We start from the raw sequence: 18,962 nt of genomic DNA, 5'->3' as shown, positions 1-18,962 counted from the left end.
ACACCGGGGAGGGACCGGGGGTGGGACCGAGGGGACACCGAGAGGAGGAACCGAGGGGACACCGGGGCCACACCGGGGGTGGGACCGGGAGACACGAGCGGGGAATCCCGGGGGGACCGGAGCAGGACAAGGGGGCTCCCCCAGCTCGAGGGGGGGGCTCCAAAGCATCGAGGGTCCCCCAGGGGTGTCCGGAAGGGTCCCATGATTTGGGGAGGGGTCCCCATCCCCTTTTCCTCCTCATCCTCAGGACGGCGGACCCCAAAATTGCGACCCCCACAAAGTGACAGCATTGAGACATTCAACCTGAGGGGGACCCCAAAAAAAGGGGATGGGGACCCTGAGGGGACACAAGGGGGTCCCCAAGGGGGAGGTGGGATCTGGGGGATAATCCTCCCCCTCAAATTGCGACCCCCCAGAAAACAAAATCAGAAAGAGGGGAGGGAGTTAAAAATGGGGGTTTGAAAAGGAGGGGGTCCTAAAAATGGGGGTCTTAAAAAAGGGGGGATACCTCTGAAAAAAATGGGAGGGTCCTAAAAATGGGGGTCTTAAAGAAGGGGGGGGGTCCTAAAAGTGGAGGGTCCCAAAAAAGGGGGGGATACCTCTGAAAAAAAGGGGGGGGGTGTCCTAAAAATGGGGGTCCTAAAAATGGGGAAGTGCTAAAAATGGAGGTCTTAAAAGGGGGGGGTCTTAAAAATGGGGGTCCTAAAAAAGGGGGGGGTCCTAAAAGAAATGGGGGTCCCAAAAAAGGAGGGGATACCTCTGAAAAAAGGGGAGGGTCCTAAAAATGGGGGTGTTAAAAAAGGGGGGATACCTCTGAAAAAATGGGGGGGAGTCCTAAAAATGGGAGAGGTCCTAAAAATGGGGGTCCTAAAAAACAGAAGGGGTCCTAAAATTGGGAGTCTGAAAAAAGGGGGGGAGCTGTCCTAAAAATGGGGGTCCTAAAAAAGGGGAGTCCTAAAAGAAATGGGGGTCCCAAAAAAGGGGGGAGTCCTAAAAATCTGGGTCCTAAAAATGGGGGTCCCAAAATAGAAAGGGGTCCCAAAAAGAAATGGGGGTCCCAAAAAAGGGAGGTCCTAAAAATGGGGGTCCTAAAAATGGGGGTCCTAAAAGAAATGGGGGTCCCAAAAAAGGGAGGAGTCCTAAAAATCACGGTCCTAAAAATGGGGGTCCCAAAAAAGAAGGGGGTCCCAAAAAAACGGGGGGGGGTCTCAATCCCCCATTTCGGGACCCCCCCAAAGGGGTGGCAGGGTCCGGTGTCCCCCCCCCCCCCCCGTTGTCCCCCGTGTCCCCTCCCATTGGTGTAAAATTACCCGCGACCTTCTCGGGGGGCACCGGAACCCCGAGCGGGGCCCCCCCCGCCCCCAAAATGGAGGAGAAATCCCCCAAAATCCCAGGTAGGAGGGACAAGGAATAAAAAATTTAAAAAATAATTTTAATTTTTTTTTTGAGGGGGGGGCAGCGATAGGGACAGCGGGGACATTGAAAGCGGGGGGGGGGGCAGAGGGAGGGACATGGCGGCGACATCGGAGCGGCTCAAAGGGACCCCCCCCGGAAATAAAATTAAAATTAAATTCAAATAAAATTAAATTAAAATAAGAAATAAATTTTGGGGGTTTTTTGGTACCCCAGGAGTGAAATTTGGGGGGTGGGATTTGAGGGGGGGGCGGAGATTTGAAATAAGGGGAAAATCCCCCCCCAAAAAAAAATATCATTAGAGGGGATTTCACTTCTGAGGGCAGCAATTAAATTGCTTTAAATTTGATTTTAAAAGGAATTTTTTAACCCAAAATTGGGGTGCAGGAGGGATTTGGGGGTACAAAACTCAATTTAGGATTTATCAGGGGGATTAAAATTTAAATTTATTTTTCTCCCCACCCCAATCCGCCCTTAGGTGTATTCAAAGCAGGGAATTACTTTTAGACAAATTTTCCACCAAAAATTGGAATTTTTTTGATTCAGAGGGAATTTGGGGGTACAAAAACCAATTTGGGATTTTTGTGGGGGGTGTGTGGAATTTTAAGGGGGGGACACAGATTTAAAAATCCACCCCAAAACACCTTTAGGTGAATTTAAAGCAGGAATTTCCTTTCCAGGACAAATTTTTCACCCCAAAATTGGGATTTTTTGGGGGTTCAGGAGGGAATTTAGGGTTACAAAACCCCATTTAGGATTTATGGGGGCGTTTAAAAAGTTCAATTTTTTGTTTCCCCCTCCCCAAAACCTTTTAGGTGTATTCAAAGCAGGGATTTCCCTTTCCAGGACAAAATTTTCACCCCAAAAATTGGGATTTTTTGGGGTTCAGTGTGGATTTGGGGGTACAAAACCCCATTTAGGATTTATGGGGGGATTAAAATTGAAATTAATTTTTCTCCCACCCAATCGCCCTTAGGATTTCAAAGCAGGGATTTCCTTTTCAGGACAAATTTTTTACCCCAAAAATTGGAATTTTTTGGGGTTCAGAGGTAATTTAGGGTTACAAAACCCCATTTAGGATTTATGGGGGGCTTCAAAAATTTCAATTTTTTGTTTCCCCCTCCCCAAAACACTTTTAGGTGTATTCAAAGCAGGAATTTCCTTTTCAGGACAAAATTTTCACCCCAAAAATTGAGATTTTTTGGGGTTCAGAGGGAATTTAGGGGTACAAAAACCAATTTAGGATTTCTCAGGGGGATTAAAATTGAAATTTCTTTTTCCCCCCTCCCCAATTCCACCCTTAGGTGTATTCAAAGCAGGGATTTCCCTTTCCAGGACAAATTTTTCACCCCAAAATTGGAATTTTTTGGGGTTTAGAGGTAATTTAGGGTTACAAAACCCCATTTAGGATTTATGGGGGGGCTTTAAAAATTTCAATTTTTTATTTCTCCCCCCTCAGCCTGCGTGCCCCAGTTCACCAACGTGCCCACCATGGTGATCCTGGTGGGTTTGCCAGCCCGGGGTAAAACCTACATTTCCCGAAAACTCACCCGTTACCTCAACTGGATCGGCACCCCCACGCGAGGTCAGGAAATTTTGGGGGGCTCAGGGATCCCCCCCCAAAAAATGTTTTGGTAGGGTCCTAAAGCGTTTGAAAGCCGTGCTGGGTCGTTCCACAGTGTTCAACGTGGGGGAGTACCGCAGGGAAGCCGTGCCCAACTATAAAAATTATGAATTTTTCCGGCATGATAATCCCGAAGGGGTGGAGATTCGGAGGTTAGAAGGGGAAATTTGGGTTTTTTTTGGGGAAATTTTGGGGGTTTTTTGGGGGCAATTTTAGAGGGATTTGGGAAAATTTTGGGGATTTTTGGGCAATTTTAGAGGGATTTGGGGTTTTGGAAATTTTCGGTTTTTGGGATTTTGGGGGGAATTTTGGGGGAAATTTAGTAGGATTTTTGGGGAATTTTGGGGTTGTGGTTTTTGGGGGTTTGGGGGTTTTGGGGGGAATTTGGGATTGAGATTTTTGGGGGAATTAGAGGATTTTTGGGGAAAATTTGGGGGGGTTGGGGTTTTTTGGGAATTTTGGGATTTGGGGTGTTTTTTGGGAATTTTAGAGGATTTGGGGGAATTTTGGGGGTTTTGGGGGAAATTTTGGGGGTTTTGGGGTTTTTTGGGGGAATTTGGAAGGATTTTTGGGGAAATTTTGGGTTTTTTTGGGGGGGTTTGGGGGGAAAATTTTGGGGAGTTTTAGGGAAATTTTGGGGGGGAAATTTTGGGTTTTTGGGGATAATTTTAGGGGTTTTTTGGGGAATTTTTGGGTTTTGGGGGTTTTTTTGGGAATTTTTAGAGGGGTTTTGAGGGAAATTTTTGGGGGTTTTGGGAGGGAAATTTTTTTATTTTTGGGGGTTCTGGGGAAATTTTGGGGGAATTTTGGAGTTTTTTTGGAGTTTATTTGGGGAAAATTTGGGGTTTGAAGTTTTGGGGAAATTTTGGGGGTTTTGGGTTTTTTTTGGGAAAATGTTGGGATTTTGGTTTTTTTGGAAGGAAATTTTGGGGTTTTGGGGGGAATTTTTAGGGTTTTGGGGTTTTTTTGGGAAGTTTTGGGGTTTTTTTGGAAATTTTGGGTTTTGGGGGAATTTTGGGATTTTTGAGGGAAATTTTGGGGGGTTTTGGGGAAGATTTTGTGATTTTGGGGGGATTTTTGGGGTTTTGGGGAAATTTTGGGGTTTTGGGGAAATTTTGGGTTTTGAGGTTTTGGGGGGAATTTTTGGGGGAAATTTTGGGGGTTTTTCGGAGCTGAACCCCCAGATTTTTCAGGCACTGCGCTCTGGCTGCGCTGAAGGACGTGCGAACGTACCTGAGCTCCGAGGAGGGGCAGGTGGCGGTGAGAGACCCCTCCCCAAATGAAAAATAATGAAAAATAATGAAAAATAAAATGAATTCATCTCTTTAATGGACGAATTTCACCCCCAAATATTTTGGGGGGGGGTTTGTTGAAATTTGGCCCCCGATTTTTGCCAAAAAAAGGTTTTTGATGCCACCAACACCACGCGGGAGCGGCGGGAGGTGATCCTGGAGTTCGCCAAGGAAAACGGGTACAAGGTGGGAACTGGGGGGGCCGGGGGGATTTTGGGGGGTCCGGGGGGATTTTGGGGGGTCCTGAGGAATTTTGGGGGGTCCTGAGGGATTTTGGGGGGTCCTGAGGGGTTTTGGGGGGTCTTGAGGAATTTTGAGGAATTTTTTGGGGGTTGTGACGAGTGTCACCTGTCCCCCCCCAGGTCCTGTTTGTGGAGTCCATCTGTGACGACCCCACCATCATCGAGGAGAACATCAAGGTGAGACCCTGGGGTGTGACAATGGGGACATGGAGGTGACAATGGGGACATGGAGGTGACAATGGGGACATGGAGGTGACAATGGGGACATGGAGGTGACAATGGGACATGGAGGTGACAATGAGGACATGAAGGTGACAATGGGAACATGGAGGTGACAGCTGGGACATGGAGGTGACAATGGGACATGAAGGTGACAATGGGACATGGAAGTGACAATGGGACATGGAGGTGACAATTGGAGCCCAGAAATGAAAAGTGAGGCCTGGAAGTGACAACTGGGGCTGGGAGGTGACAATTGGGGCCTAAAGGTGACAGCTGGGACCTGGAGGTGACAACAGGGACATGGAGGTGACAGCTGCAGCTGGGAGGTGACAACAAGAACATGGAGGTGACAATGGGGATCTGGAGGTGACAATTGAGGCCTGGAGGTGACAACAGGGACATGGAGGTGACAACTGGTGCCTGGGGGTGACAGCTGGGACATGGAGGTGACAGCTGAAGGCAGGAGGTGACAACAAGGACATGGAGGTGACAGCTGGGGCTGGGAGGTGACAACTGAGGCCTGGAGGTGACAACTGGAGCCAGGAGGTGACAACTGGGACATGGAAGTGACAGCTGTGCCGGGGAGGTGACAACAAGAACATGGAGGTGACAATTGGGATCTGGAGATGACAACTGAGGCCTGGAGGTGACAACAAGGACTTGAAGGTGACAACTGGGGACCTGGAGGTGACAACTGGGACATGGAAGTGACAGCTGTGCCTGGGAGGTGACAACAAGGACATGGAGGTGACAATTGGGATCTGGAGATGACAACAGGGATCTCAAGGTGACAATTGAGGCCGGGAGGTGACAACTGGAGCTGGGAGGTGACAACAAAGACCAGGAGGTGACAATTAAGGCCTGGAGGTCACAACAAGGACCTGGACATAACAGCTGTGGCCGGGAGGTGACAATTGAGGCCTGGAGGTGACAACAGGGACATGGAAGTGACAACTGGAGCCAGGAGGTGACAACAAGGACATGGAGGTGACAGCTGGGGCTGGGAGGTGACAACTGAGGCCTGGAGGTGACAACTGGAGCCAGGAGGTGACAACTGGGACATGGAAGTGACAGCTGTGCCGGGGAGGTGACAACAAGAACATGGAGGTGCCAATTGAGGCTGGGAGGTGACAACAAGGACCTGAAGGTGACAATTGTGGCTGGGAGGTGACAACAGGGACATGGAGGTGACAATGGGGATCTGGAGATGACAACAGGGATCTCAAGGTGACAATTGAGACCGGAAGGTGACAACTGGAGCTGGGAGGTGACAAGAAAGACCAGGAGGTGACAATTAAGGCCTGGATGTCACAACAAGGACCTGGACATAACAGCTGTGGCCGGGAGGTGACAATTGAGGCCTGGAGGTGACAATTGAGGCCTGGAGGTGACATTTGGGACCCAGAGGTGACAATTGAGGCCTGGAGGTGACAACAAGGACCTGAAGGTGACAATTGTGGCTGGGAGGTGACAACAAGAACATGGAGGTGACAATGGGGATCTGGAGATGACAACAGGGATCTCAAGGTGACAATTGAGACCGGGAGGTGACAACTGGAGCCAGGAGGTGACAACTGGGACATGGAGGTGACAATGGGGATCTGGAGACGACAATTGAGGCCTGGAGGTGACAGTTGGGACCCAGAGGTGACAATTGGGACCCAGAGGTGACAGTTGGGACCCAGAGGTGACAGTTGGGACCCAGAGGTGACAATTGTGTCCCCACCCCGCAGCAAGTGAAGCTGAGCAGCCCCGATTACCGGGGCCGCAGGCAGGACGAGGCCGTGGCGATCTGAGCGCATCGGTCTACAGCACTACGACCCCTAGACGAGGACAGTGACAACCCCGGAAACACCCCCAAAAAACACCCCGAAAACAAACACCCCACAACCACCCAAAAAACATCCCAAAACACCCCCAAAAACACCCCAAAACACCAAATCACCCCAAAAAACACCCCAAAACCACCCAAAACACCCAAAAACTCCAAACCCACCCAAAATACCCCAAAAAACCATCCCAAAACCACCCCCAAAACAAACACCCCAAAACCATCCCAAAAACACCCCCAAACCACCCCAAAAACACCTAAAACCCCAAAAACACCCCCAAAACAAATACCCCAAAAACAATCCAAAACCACCCAAAATACCCCCAAAACAATCCAAAACCACGCCAAAACCACCCGAAAAACACCCAAAAACCACCCAAAACCACCTAAAAACCCCCAAAACACCCCAAAACACCAAAACACCCAAAACACCAAAACCACCCAAAAACACCAAAAACCCCCAAAAAAACCTAAAATACTTAAAACACCAAAAAATATTATCTTAAAATATTCCAAAACATTATTATCTTAATACTGATATTTATTTATTCTATTATTATTATTTAATTATTATTTATTTATTATATTAATTTTTAAATCATTTTTCTCTTTATTTAATATTTTAATTTATTATATTTAAAATTAATTTTTATTTTTTTTTATTTATTTTGTGATTTTTATTTTATATTTTTATTTTTAGTTTTTTTTATAATTTTATTTAATTTATGTTTATATTTTAATAATTTGATTTGTTAGGTTATACTTTATTTTTATGTATTTAATTTATTTTATTATTTTATTTTTTTTTGATTTTTTATTTTAATTTTATTTATTATTTTATCATTTTAATTTTTATTTATATTAATTATTTTATCTTTATATATTGATTTTTTTATTTTATTTATATTTATTTATTTTTTTTATTTATTTTATTTTTTTAATTTTTTAAATTCATTTTTATTTATATTTTAATTTTTTATTTTTTTTTTAATATTTTAATTCTGATTTATTATATATTCTATTTATGATTCCTATGATTATAATTTAATTTTTCTTATTTATTTTAATTTTTGATTTTGATTTTTAAAATTTTATTTTTATTTTGTATTTATTATTTTTTATTTTTATTGATTGATTTTTTTTAATAATTCCCTGATTTTATGAATTCCCCCTCACTGATTTCATGAATTCTCCCTCACTGAATTTATGAACTTTTTTTAATATAATTCCCTGAATTTATGAATTCCCCCAGTGCCCTGTCCTACATCAAGATCTTCGACGTGGGGCTGCGCTACCTGGCCAACCGCGTGCAGGGCCACGTGCAGAGCCGCACCGTGTACTACCTGATGAACATCCACGTCACGCCGCGCACCATCTACCTGAGCCGCCACGGCGAGAGCCAGCTCAACCTGCGCGGCCGCATCGGGGGCGACTCGGCCCTGTCACCCCGCGGGGAACAGGTGAGGTGGGGACACACCTGGGGATGTCACCCAACATGTGCCAGGTGGGCTCAGAGCCAGCTCAACCTGCGCGGCCGCATCGGGGGCGACTCGGCCCTGTCACCCCGCGGGGAACAGGTGAGGTGACAACCAGGTGACATGGTGGGGACACACCTGGGGAATGTCACTTCCTGGGGAACAGGTGGGGTCAGAGCCAGCTCAACCTGCGCAGCTGCATCGGGGGTGACTCAGCCGTGTCACCCCGCGGGGAACAGGTGAGCTGGGGACACACCTGGGGACACAGGGACACACCTTGTGGGGACACACCTGGGGATGTCACCTTGTGGGGACACACCTGGGGATGTCACACACCTGGGGATGTCACACACCTGGGGATGTCACCTTATACACCTGGGGTCACAGACAGTTCAACCTGCGCGGCCGCATCGGGGGCGACTCGGCCCTGTCACCCCGCGGGGAACAGGTGAGCTGGGGACACACCTGGGGATGTCACCTTATACACCTGGGGATGTCACCTTGTGGGGACACACCTGGGGATGTCACACACCTGGGCTCAGAGCCAGCTCAACCTGCGCGGCCGCATCGGCGGCGACTCGGCCCTGTCACCCCGCGGGGAACAGGTGAGGTGGGGACACACCTGGGGATGTCACACACCTGGGGATGTCACCTTGTGGGGACACACCTGGGGATGTCACCTTATACACCTGGGGATGTCACACACCTGGGCTCAGAGCCAGCTCAACCTGCGCGGCCGCATCGGGGGGGACTCGGCCCTGTCACCCCGCGGGGAACAGGTGAGCTGGGGACACACCTGGGGATGTCACACACCTGGGGATGTCACACACCTGGGGATGTCACCTTGTGGGGACACACCTGGGAATGTCACCTTGTGGGGACACTCCTGGGATGTCACACACCTGGGGAATGTTCCCTTATACACCTGGGCTCAGAGCCAGCTCAACCTGCGCGGCCGCATTGGGGGCGACTCGGCCCTGTCACCCCGCGGGGAACAGGTGAGGTGACAACCAGGTGACATTGTGAGGACACACCTGGGCTCAGAGCCAGCTCAACCTGCATGGCTGCATCGGCGGCGACTCGGCCCTGTCACCCGCGGGGAACAGGTGAGGTCACCTTGTGGGGACACACCTGGGGATGTCACACACCTGGGGATGTCACCTTATACACCTGGGCTCAGAGCCAGCTCAACCTGCGCGGCCGCATCGGGGGCGACTCGGCCCTGTCACCCCGCGGGGAACAGGTGAGCTGGGGACACACCTGGGGATGTCACCCAACATGTGCCAGGTGGGCTCAGAGCCAGCTCAACCTGCGCGGCCGCATCGGGGGCGACTCGGCCCTGTCACCCCGCGGGGAACAGGTGAGGTGACAACCAGGTGACATTGTGGGGACACACCTGGGGTCACAGCCAGCTCAACCTGCGCGGCCGCATCGGGGGCGACTCGGCCCTGTCACCCCGCGGGGAACAGGTGAGCTGGGGACACACCTGGGGACACACCTGGGGATGTCACACACCTGGGGATGTCACCTTATACACCTGGGGATGTCACACACCTGGGGATGTCACCTTATACACCTGGGGTCACAGCCAGCTCAACCTGCGCGGCCGCATCGGGGGTGACTTGGCCCTGTCACCCCGGGGGGAACAGGTGAGGTCACCTTGTGGGGACACAGGGACACACCTTGTGGGGACACACCTTGTGGGGACACACCCGGGCTCAGAGCCAGCTCAACCTGCGCGGCCGCATCGGCGGCGACTCGGCCCTGTCACCCCGCGGGGAACAGGTGAGCTGGGGACACTCCTGGGGATGTCACCTTGTGGGGACACACCTGGGGGACACACAGACATCCCATCACAGCCAACCAGGTGGGACAGGTGACCTGAGGGGCGGAGCTACACGAGGCCACACCCACAGGCATCACAGGGTGGAGCCAACTAACCAAACCACACCCACAAAGGGGCGTGGCTTACCCCACACGCCAAGCTACAGGGTGCGGGCTGGACAGACACACGGACAAACAAAGACACACCTGGTGGTCAGGGGGGTGGAGCTACACGAGGCCACACCCACCAGCGTCACAAGACAGAACTAAACAACCAAACCACACCCACAAAGGGGCGGGGCTTAGACCACACTCCAAGCTACGGGGTGCCAGCGGGACAGACGGACAGAGGGACAGACAAAGCCACACCTGGTGGCCAGAGGAGTGGTGCTACACGAGGCCACACCCACAAGCACCATGGGGCGGAGCCAACCAACCAAACCACGCCCACAAAGGGGCGGGGCTTAGCCCACACTCCCTGCTACGGGGCGCCAATGGGACAGACAGAGGGACAGGAGAAGCCACAGCTGGTGGCCACACCCACCAGCACCACAGGGCGGGGCTAGCCAACAAACCACACCTACAAAGGGGCGGGGCTTAGCCCACACTCCCTGCTATGGGGTGCGGGCTGTGCCTGGCAGGACAGATGGACAGAGGGAGAGACACAGCCACACCTGTTGACCAGGGGGTGGAGCTACACGAGGCCACACCCACCCACCAGCACCACAGGGTGTGGCCAACCAACCAAACCACGCCCACAAAGGGGGCGGGGCTTAGCCCACACTCCCTGCTATGAGGCCAGACACACAGACAAACGCACACCTGGTGGCCAGGGAGTGGTGCTACACGAGGCCACACCCACAGGCATCACAGGGTGGAGCCAACCAAACCACACCCACAAAGGGGCGGGGCTTAGACCACACTCCAAGCTACGGGGTGCCAGCGGGACAGACGGACAGACAAAGCCACACCTGGTGGCCAGGGGGTGGTGCTACACGAGGCCACACCCACAAAGCACCATGGGGCGGAGTCAAGTAACCAAACCACACCCACAAAGGGGCGGGGCTTAGCCCACACTCCCTGCTATGGGGCGCCAATGGGACAGACAGAGGGAAAGGAGAAGCCACAGCTGGTGGCCACACCCACCAGCACCACAGGGCGGGGCTAACCAACAAACCACGCCCACAAAGGGGCGGGGCTTAGACTACACTCCCTGCTAAGAGGCCAGCAGGCCAGAGAAACCCACACCTGTTGACTGGGGGGGCGGAGCTACACGAGGCCACACCCACAGCACCACAGGGTGTGGCCAACCAACCAAACCACGCCCACAAAGGGGGCGGGGCTTAGCCCACACTCCCTGCTAAGAGGCCAGCAGGACAAACCCACACCTGGTGGCCAGGGGGCGGTGCTACACGAGGCCACACCCACAGACACCACAGGGTGTGGCCAACCAACCAAACCACGCCCACAAAGGGGGCGGGGCTTAGCCCACACTCCCTGCTATGGGGCGCCAATGGGACAGGAGAAGCCACAGCTGGTGGCCACACCCACCAGCACCACAGGGCGTGGCCAACCAACCAAACCACGCCCACAAAGGGGCGGGGCTTAGCCCACACTCCCTGCTATGGGGTGCGGGCTGTGCCTGGCAGGACAGATGGACAGAGGGAGAGACACGGCCACACCTGTTGACCAGGGGGGCGGAGCTACACGAGGCCACACCCACAGGCATCACAGGGCGTGGCCAACCAACCAAACCACGCCCACAACGGGGGCGGGGCTTAGCCCACACTCCCAGCTACAGGGTGAGGACAGAGAGACAGACAAAGCCACACCTGGTGGCCAGGGGGCGGTGCTATACGAGGCCACACCCACCAGCACCACAGGGCGTGGCCAACCAACCAACCAACCCACGCCCACAAAGGGGGCGGGGCTTAGCTCCCACTCCCAGCTACGGGGCGCGGGTTGTTCCCGGCCGGACAGACGGACACAGCCCCGCCCCCTCAGTACGCGCAGGCGCTGGCGCGGTTCATCCGCAGCCAGGAGATCCCCGAGCTGAAGGTGTGGACGAGCCACATGAGGAGAAGCATCCAGACGGCCGAGGCGCTGGGCGTGCCCTACGAGCAGTGGAAGGCGCTCAACGAGATCGACGCCGTGAGCCACAATCCGGGGGCTTTGGGGGCATTCTGGGGCGTTTGGAGGTCGCTGGAATTTATTTGGGGCCATTTTGGGGTGACTGAAATCCATTTGGGGTCATTTTGGGGTTACCGGAATTTATTTGGGGCTATTTGGGGTTACTGGAATTCCTTTGGGGCCATTTGGGGTCACTGGAATTTATTTGGGGACATTTGGGGTTACTGGAATTCATCTGGGGCCATTTGGGGTCACTGGAATCCATTTGGGAGCATTTTGGGTCGTTTTGAGGTCGCTGGAATTTATTTGGGGACATTTGGGGTTACTGGAATTTATTTGGGGCCATTTGGGGTTACTGGAATTCATCTGGGGTCATTTTGGGGTTATTGGAATTCATTTGGGGTTACTGGAATTCATTTGGGGCCATTTTGGGGTTACTGGAATTCGTTTGGGGTCATTTTGGGGTGACTGAAATCCATTTGGGGTCATTTTGGGGTTACTGGAATACATTTGGGGTCATTTTGGGGTTACTGGAATCCGTTTGGGGTCATTTGGGGTTACTGGAATCCATCTGGGGTCATTTTGAGGTCAGGTCATTTTGAGGTCACTGGAATTTTTTTGGGAACAATTGGAGTCACTGGAATTCCTTTGGGGCCATTTTGGGGTTACTGGAATTCATTTGGGGCCATTTGGGGTTACTGGAATTCTTCTGGGGTCATTGGATTTGGGGTCACTGGAATTATTTTGAGTAACTGAAATCCATTTGGGGTTACTGGAATTCCTTTGGGGTCATTTGGGGTGACTGGAATCCATTTGAGGTCATTTGGGGTTACTGAAATCCATTTGGGGTCATATTGAGGTCAGGTAATTTTGAGGTCACTGGAATTTATTTGGGGACATTTGGGGTTACTGGAATTCATCTGGGGTCATTTTGGGGTTACTGGAATTCGTTTGGGGTCATTTATGGTCATTTGGGGTCACTTCAATTCATTCAGGGTCATTTGGGGTCACTGAAATCCATTTGGGGTCATTTTGAGGTTACTGGAATTCATTTGGGGCCATTTGGGGTTACTGGAATTCGTTTGGGGTCATTTTGGGGTGACTGAAATCCATTTGGGGGCATTTTGAGGTCACTGTAATTCATTTGGGGCCATTTGGGGTTACTGGAATTCGTTTGGGGTCATTTGGGGTAATTTTGGGGCCATTTGGGGTAATTTCGAGTCCTTTTGGGGCTGATTTTGGGGTCATTTTGGTGCCACTTGGGAGTAATTTTGAGTCATTTTGGGCTGTTCATGGTAATTTTGGGGCCATTTGGGGTTATTTAGGGACACTTGGGGCTGTTTGGGGTAATTTTGGGGCCATTTTGGTGCCATTTGAGGGGATTTTGGGGCCATTTATGGCAATTCTGGGGCCATTTGGTGTTATTTTGTTGCCATTTGTGACAATTTTGGTGCCATTTGTGGCAATTTTGGTGCCATTTGTGTCCGATTGGGGTAATTTTGGGGCCATTTGTGGCAATCTTGGTGCCATTTATGGCAATTTTGGGTCCATTTGTGGCAATTTTGGAGCCATTTATGGCAATTTTGGGGCCATTTGTGTCCGATTGGGGTAATTTTGGGGCCATTTGTGGCAATTTTGGGTCCATTTATGGCAATTTTGGTGCCATTTGTGGCAATTTTGGTGCCATTTGTGGCAATTTTGGGGCCATTTATGGCAATTTTGGGTCCATTTGTGGCAATTTGGGGTCCATTTGTGTCCATCTGGGGTAATTTTGGTGCCATTTGTGGCAATTTTGGGTCCATTTGTGTCCATCTGGGGTAATTTTGGTGCCATTTGTGGCAATTTTGGGTCCATTTGTGGCAATTTTGGTGCCATTTGTGGCAATTTTGGTGCCATTTGTGGCAATTTTGGGGCCATTTGTGGCAATTTTGGGTCCATTTGTGGCAATTTTGGGTCTGTTTGTGGCCTCCCAGGGCGTGTGTGAGGAGATGACCTACGAGGAGATCCAGGAGCGTTACCCCAAGGAGCTGGCGCTGCGTGACCAGGACAAATACCGCTACCGCTACCCCAGGGGCGAGGTAACCCCAAAAAAAACCCCCAAAAAACCCCAAAAACCCCCCAAAAAAACCCTCCTGAACCCCCTCCCCAGTCCTACGAGGACCTGGTGCAGCGTTTGGAGCCCGTGATCATGGAGCTGGAGCGGCAGGAGAACGTGCTGGTGGTTTGCCACCAGGCTGTCATGCGCTGCCTGCTGGCTTATTTCCTGGACAAGAGCGCGGGTGAGGCCTTGGGGACACCTTGGGGACACTTGGGGACACCCTGGGGACACTTTGGGGACAGCCCAGAGCTGCTGTGCCCACCTGGGTTTGGGTGAATCTCTCACCCAGATGAGCTGCCCTACCTCAAGTGTCCCCTGCACACGGTGCTGAAGCTGACGCCGGTGGCTTACGGTGAGTGTCAGCCCAAAATGGGGACAATCCGTCACAAAATGGGGTTTGGGTTCCTTTCAGAACTGGGGACAATTCCCCCAAAAAAGGGATTTGGGTTCCTTTCAGAATGGGGACAATTCCCCCAAAAAGGGGTTTGGGTTCCTTTCAAAAAATGGGGACAATTCCCCCAAAAAAGGGGTTTGGGTTCCTTTCAGAACTGGGGACAATTCCTCCCTAAAAGGGGGTTTGGGTTCCTTTCAGAACTGGGGACAATTCCTCATAAAAAAGGGGTTTGGGTTCCTCTCAGAATTGGGGACAATTCCCCCAAAAAGGGGTTTGGGTTCTTTCAAGAATTGGGGACAATTCCCCCAAAAAGGGGGTTTGTGTTTCTCCCAGAAAATGGGGACAATTCCCCCAAAAAAGGGGTTTGGGTTCCTTTCAGAAAATGGGGACAATTCCCCCAAAAAGGGATTCTATCCCCCTGTGTACCACCCCAAAATGGGGACAATTAACCCAAAAAGGGGTTTGGGTTCCTTTCAGCAAATGGGGACAATTCCCCCAAAAAAGGGACTGTCCCCCTATGTCCCACCCCAAAATGGGGACAATCCCCCCAAAATTTGGGACAATCCCCCCAAAATGGGGACAATTCCCCCAAAATGGGGACAATTCCCCCAAAATGGGGACAATCCCCCCAAAATGGGGACAATCCCCCCAAAATGGGGACAATCCCCCCAAAATGGGGACAATCCCCCCAAAATGGGGACAATCCCCCCAAAACTTGGAACAATCCCCCCAAAATGAGGACAATCCCCCAAAATGAGGACAATCCCCCCAAAATGGGGACAATCCCCCCAAAATTTGGGACAATCCCCCCAAAATGGGGACAATTCCCCCAAAATGGGGACAATTCCCCCAAAATTTGGGACAATCCCCCCAAAATGAGGACAATCCCCCCAAAATTTGGAACAATCCCCCCAAAATTTGGAACAATCCCCCCAAAATTTGGGACAATCCCCCCCAAAATGAGGACAATCCCCCCAAAATGGGGACAATTCCCCCCAAAATGAGGACAATCCCCCCAAAATGAGGACAATTCCCCCCAAAATGGGGACAATTCCCCCAAAATGGGACAATCCCCCAAAATGGGACAATCCCCCCAAAATGAGGGCAATCCCTCTGTGTCCCACCCCAAAAAGGGGACAATTCCCCCAAAATGGAAACAATCCCCCCAAAATGAGGACAATCCCCCCAAAATTTGGGACAATCCCCCCAAAAAGGGGACAATTCCCCCAAAATGGAAACAATCCCCCCAAAATGAGGACAATCCCCCCAAAATGGGGACAACCCCCCCAAAATGGGGACAATCCCCCCAAAATGGGGACAATCCCCCCAAAATTTGGGACAATCCCCCCAAAATAAGGACAATCCCCCCAAAATGGGGACAATCCCCCCAAATGGGGACAATCCCCCCAAATGGGGACAATCCCCCCAAAATGGGACAATCCCCCAAAATGAGGACAATTCCCCCAAAATTTGGGGCAATCCTCCCAAATGGAGACAATCCCCCCCAAAATGGGGACAATCCTCCCAAAATGAGGACAATCCCCCCAAAATGAGGACAATCCCCCAAAATGGGACAATCCCCCCAAAATTTGGGACAATCCCCCCAAAATTTGAGAACAATCCCCCAAAATGGAGACAATCCCCCCAAAATGGGGACAATCCCCCCAAAATGGGGACAATCCCCCCCAAAAGGGGACAATACCCCCCAAAATGGGGACAATCCCCCCAAAATGGGGACAATCCCCCCAAAATGGGGACGATCCCCCCAAAATGGGGACAATCCCCCCAAAATGGGGACAATCCCCCCAAAATGGGGACAATCCCTCTGTGTCCCACCCCAAAAAGGGGACAATTCCCCCCAAAATGAGGACAATTCCCCCAAAATGGGGACAACGCCCCCAAAATGGGGACAATCCCCCCAAAATGGGGACAATCCTCCCAAAATGAGGACAATCCCTCTGTGTCCCACCAAAAGGGGACAATTCCCCCAAGATGGGGACAGTCCCCCCAAAATGGGACAATTCCCCCCAAAATGAGGACAATTCCCCCAAAATGAGGATAATCCCCCCAAAATGGGGACAATCCCCCCAAAATTTGGGACAATCCCTCCCTCCCTGCCCAGGCTGTGAGGTCGAGTCCATCTTCCTCAACATCGAGGCCGTGAACACCCACCGGGCCCGACCCCAGGTGAGAGCCCCCTCCCCAAATCCACCCCAAAACCAGTGTGCAGACCCCAATAACCCCCCCTAAATAACTTTGGGGGGGGGTGGTAAAATTTTGGGGAAAATCCCCCAAAACCCCAAATTTTCACCCCACAGAACGTCGACATCAACCGAACCGCAGCCGACGCCCTCAACACCGTCCCCGAGCATTTCTGAAGGGAAAAGGGGAGCCCCCACCCCAAAATTAAAAATTAAACCTTGCACAACCCAGCCTGGACATTTTGGGGGGCTAATTTTATTTTTTGGGGGGCTAATTATATTTTTTAGGGGGCTGATTTTATTTTTTTTAGGGGGTTCAGGTGTTGGCTTGGCTGGCCTCAGCCTCGCTGAACTGGCTCGCCCAAAATGTGGGGTCTTTGCCTTGCATCTAAATGGAGGAAAAATAAGGGGAGGGGGCATCAAATTGAGCCCCCCCCCAAAACTCAGAGATTGCCCCCCCCCCCAAAAAAAAACCCCACAGACTCACCTTGGCCACAAAGTTCAGCACATCCTTCTTGGAGGTTTCCTTTTCTGCCCGTGGTCCCCACTGGAATTTGAATTCTGGGGGGTCCGTCAGGGGGGTGGGGGTGATCTCCAGGTACCTGGAAAAGGTTGGGTTGGGTGAGGACCCCTCCCCAGCAGGTTTTGGGGTGCACAGAGGGGGTGTCCAGCTCTCCCCTGACCCCATGAGGGACCCTTTAAGGCACGGGGTGTGTGGGGGATTTGCAGGTTTTGCTCTGCGGTGTGGTATAAACAGCCCGGCCAAGCTGGAGCTGAGGCTGCTCTGGGCACACCGGGATGGATTGGAACCCCTAAAATCCCCCTAAAAATCCCCCCCAAAATTCTCCCTTTTCCCCTCCCCAACTCACTTCTGCCTCACAAACTCCTCTGTCACCAGCTTCTTGACGTCCCCAAAGACGCTGTGCTCCTTCCTGAGGATTGGGGGATAGTGAGGGGTGGCACTGTCCCCCACCCCCTGTCCCTGTGTGTCCCCAAATCCTACCCTGGGTACACACGGAGCAAATGCAGGAATTCCCACAAAGCACCTGGAAAAAAAACCTGGGGTGTCAGTCAGCAAAATGCAAAGGAAAAGTGGGGTAAAATGAGGGGGATTTGGGGTAAAACTCACTGTCTTTGACTGAGTTGCCCTTCATGAAGATGAAGCTGAGGATGACAAGGAGGAGCCCATTCTTCTCCTTCTCCTTGGCCCTGTGGGTGGCACTGGGGTGTCACCCGTGTTGGGGGGACACCCTGAGGGGGTTCAAGTCACCCAGGTCCCCCTCTCACCTGTACGGGTGCTGGCCCTCAGCATGAGGCAAATTATTAATAAGAATATAAATGTGACGTTTGGTGTCCATCTCCACCAGCTGCAGCCCGAATACCTGAGGGAGACAAAGAGTTAATTAATTAATTAACTAATTAATCCACAAAGCGTTTTCCCTCAAAAACTGTGCTTTTCTCACCTCCTGCAGGATCCTGTCAGCTCTTTTGACAATTTCTGAGTAGGCATTTTTGTATTCTCGGATTATATTCTTCAGTATGTCTGCAAAAAACAGGCAAGGAATGCTGAGAGAGCCTGGAGCACCCAGAAAAGTTTTAAACACCGAGGAAAGGGATTCCCCTAAACATACCTGCCCTTTTGATAGGAATTTTCTTCTGGTCTTTCACAAGTAGGAACTGCACCAGCTCGCTCACCTGTGAGGGAATGAGCAGGGCTGATATCAAAAAAACGTAGATACAGAATTCCGGGAGTGGGTACAGAGGGAATCAACCTCAATCCACCTTCTGGTTCACCTGGTCCTGGGATTGCCGCTTCACCTGGGTGGGGATGGAATCATCCTCCCCATCGGTCATCTGAGTGGAAAACTAGGAGAAACGAGGCAATTTGATGATAGGCAAGGGACCAAAACCGAGAAGGGAGACTAAATGAAGGGAGAATGGGTGTGAGGGAAGCAGCCACTCACCTGAGAGCCGCCGAGCCCTTTGCTGCGCTTCCGCTGCGACATTTCGCACAGCAGTTCTCAGAGGAAAACAAGCACCGGGAGGGCTAAAACCGCGACGGGAGAGCCTCTAAGGCCGCCTACCGCGTCCTATCCTCAGCAAGGCCGCAGAAATTCCCTCAAGGCCCGGCCAACGACCCGGCCCGGCCATGAACCGTCCCCGACCGCGACTGCGCCAGCCCCGCCCAAACCCGCCGAACCCATCAGGGTCAGGGC

At 51.6% G+C, this 18,962-nt stretch overlaps 2 protein-coding genes across 4 annotated transcripts; one reads left to right on the top strand and one right to left on the bottom strand.

Moving 5' to 3' along the window:
• Nucleotides 1-1,366: 1,366 nt before the first annotated feature.
• PFKFB1 (6-phosphofructo-2-kinase/fructose-2,6-biphosphatase 1) lies at nucleotides 1,367-17,006 on the top strand. The gene is given in 14 exon segments (XM_064736976.1): nucleotides 1,367-1,394; nucleotides 2,873-2,998; nucleotides 3,093-3,189; nucleotides 4,231-4,297; nucleotides 4,441-4,515; nucleotides 4,692-4,748; nucleotides 6,527-6,633; nucleotides 7,874-8,084; nucleotides 11,928-12,074; nucleotides 14,027-14,131; nucleotides 14,203-14,332; nucleotides 14,441-14,503; nucleotides 16,668-16,732; nucleotides 16,864-17,006. Coding segments are annotated over 14 exon segments (1,338 nt in total). The 3' UTR covers nucleotides 16,924-17,006.
• Nucleotides 16,983-18,938, bottom strand: LOC135460325 (non-structural maintenance of chromosomes element 3 homolog). 3 transcript variants are annotated; one of them, XM_064737113.1, is made up of 10 exons: nucleotides 18,711-18,938; nucleotides 18,529-18,612; nucleotides 18,378-18,441; nucleotides 18,210-18,289; nucleotides 18,034-18,128; nucleotides 17,876-17,955; nucleotides 17,750-17,792; nucleotides 17,616-17,678; nucleotides 17,234-17,348; nucleotides 16,983-17,134 (listed from the first exon to the last, which is right to left on the bottom strand). In XM_064737113.1, exons 1-10 carry the CDS (start codon nucleotides 18,750-18,752, stop codon nucleotides 17,063-17,065), a joined length of 738 nt encoding a protein of 245 aa, XP_064593183.1. In that variant the 5' UTR covers nucleotides 18,753-18,938; the 3' UTR covers nucleotides 16,983-17,062. The 3 variants fall into 3 exon arrangements, with proteins under 3 accessions (XP_064593183.1, XP_064593182.1, XP_064593184.1); XM_064737112.1 differs by having other exon boundaries at nucleotides 17,750-17,804; nucleotides 18,711-18,921; XM_064737114.1 differs by having other exon boundaries at nucleotides 17,750-17,804; nucleotides 18,541-18,612; nucleotides 18,711-18,921.
• Between the last annotated feature and the right edge of the window lie 24 nt (nucleotides 18,939-18,962).

This window comes from Zonotrichia leucophrys, unplaced genomic scaffold (genome assembly GCF_028769735.1).
Source record: "Zonotrichia leucophrys gambelii isolate GWCS_2022_RI unplaced genomic scaffold, RI_Zleu_2.0 Scaffold_34_1600103, whole genome shotgun sequence".
Taxonomy (NCBI): domain Eukaryota; kingdom Metazoa; phylum Chordata; class Aves; order Passeriformes; family Passerellidae; genus Zonotrichia; species Zonotrichia leucophrys.
The sequence above is the reverse complement of the archived record's forward strand: the minus strand, read 5'-3'. Positions and strand labels throughout refer to the sequence as shown.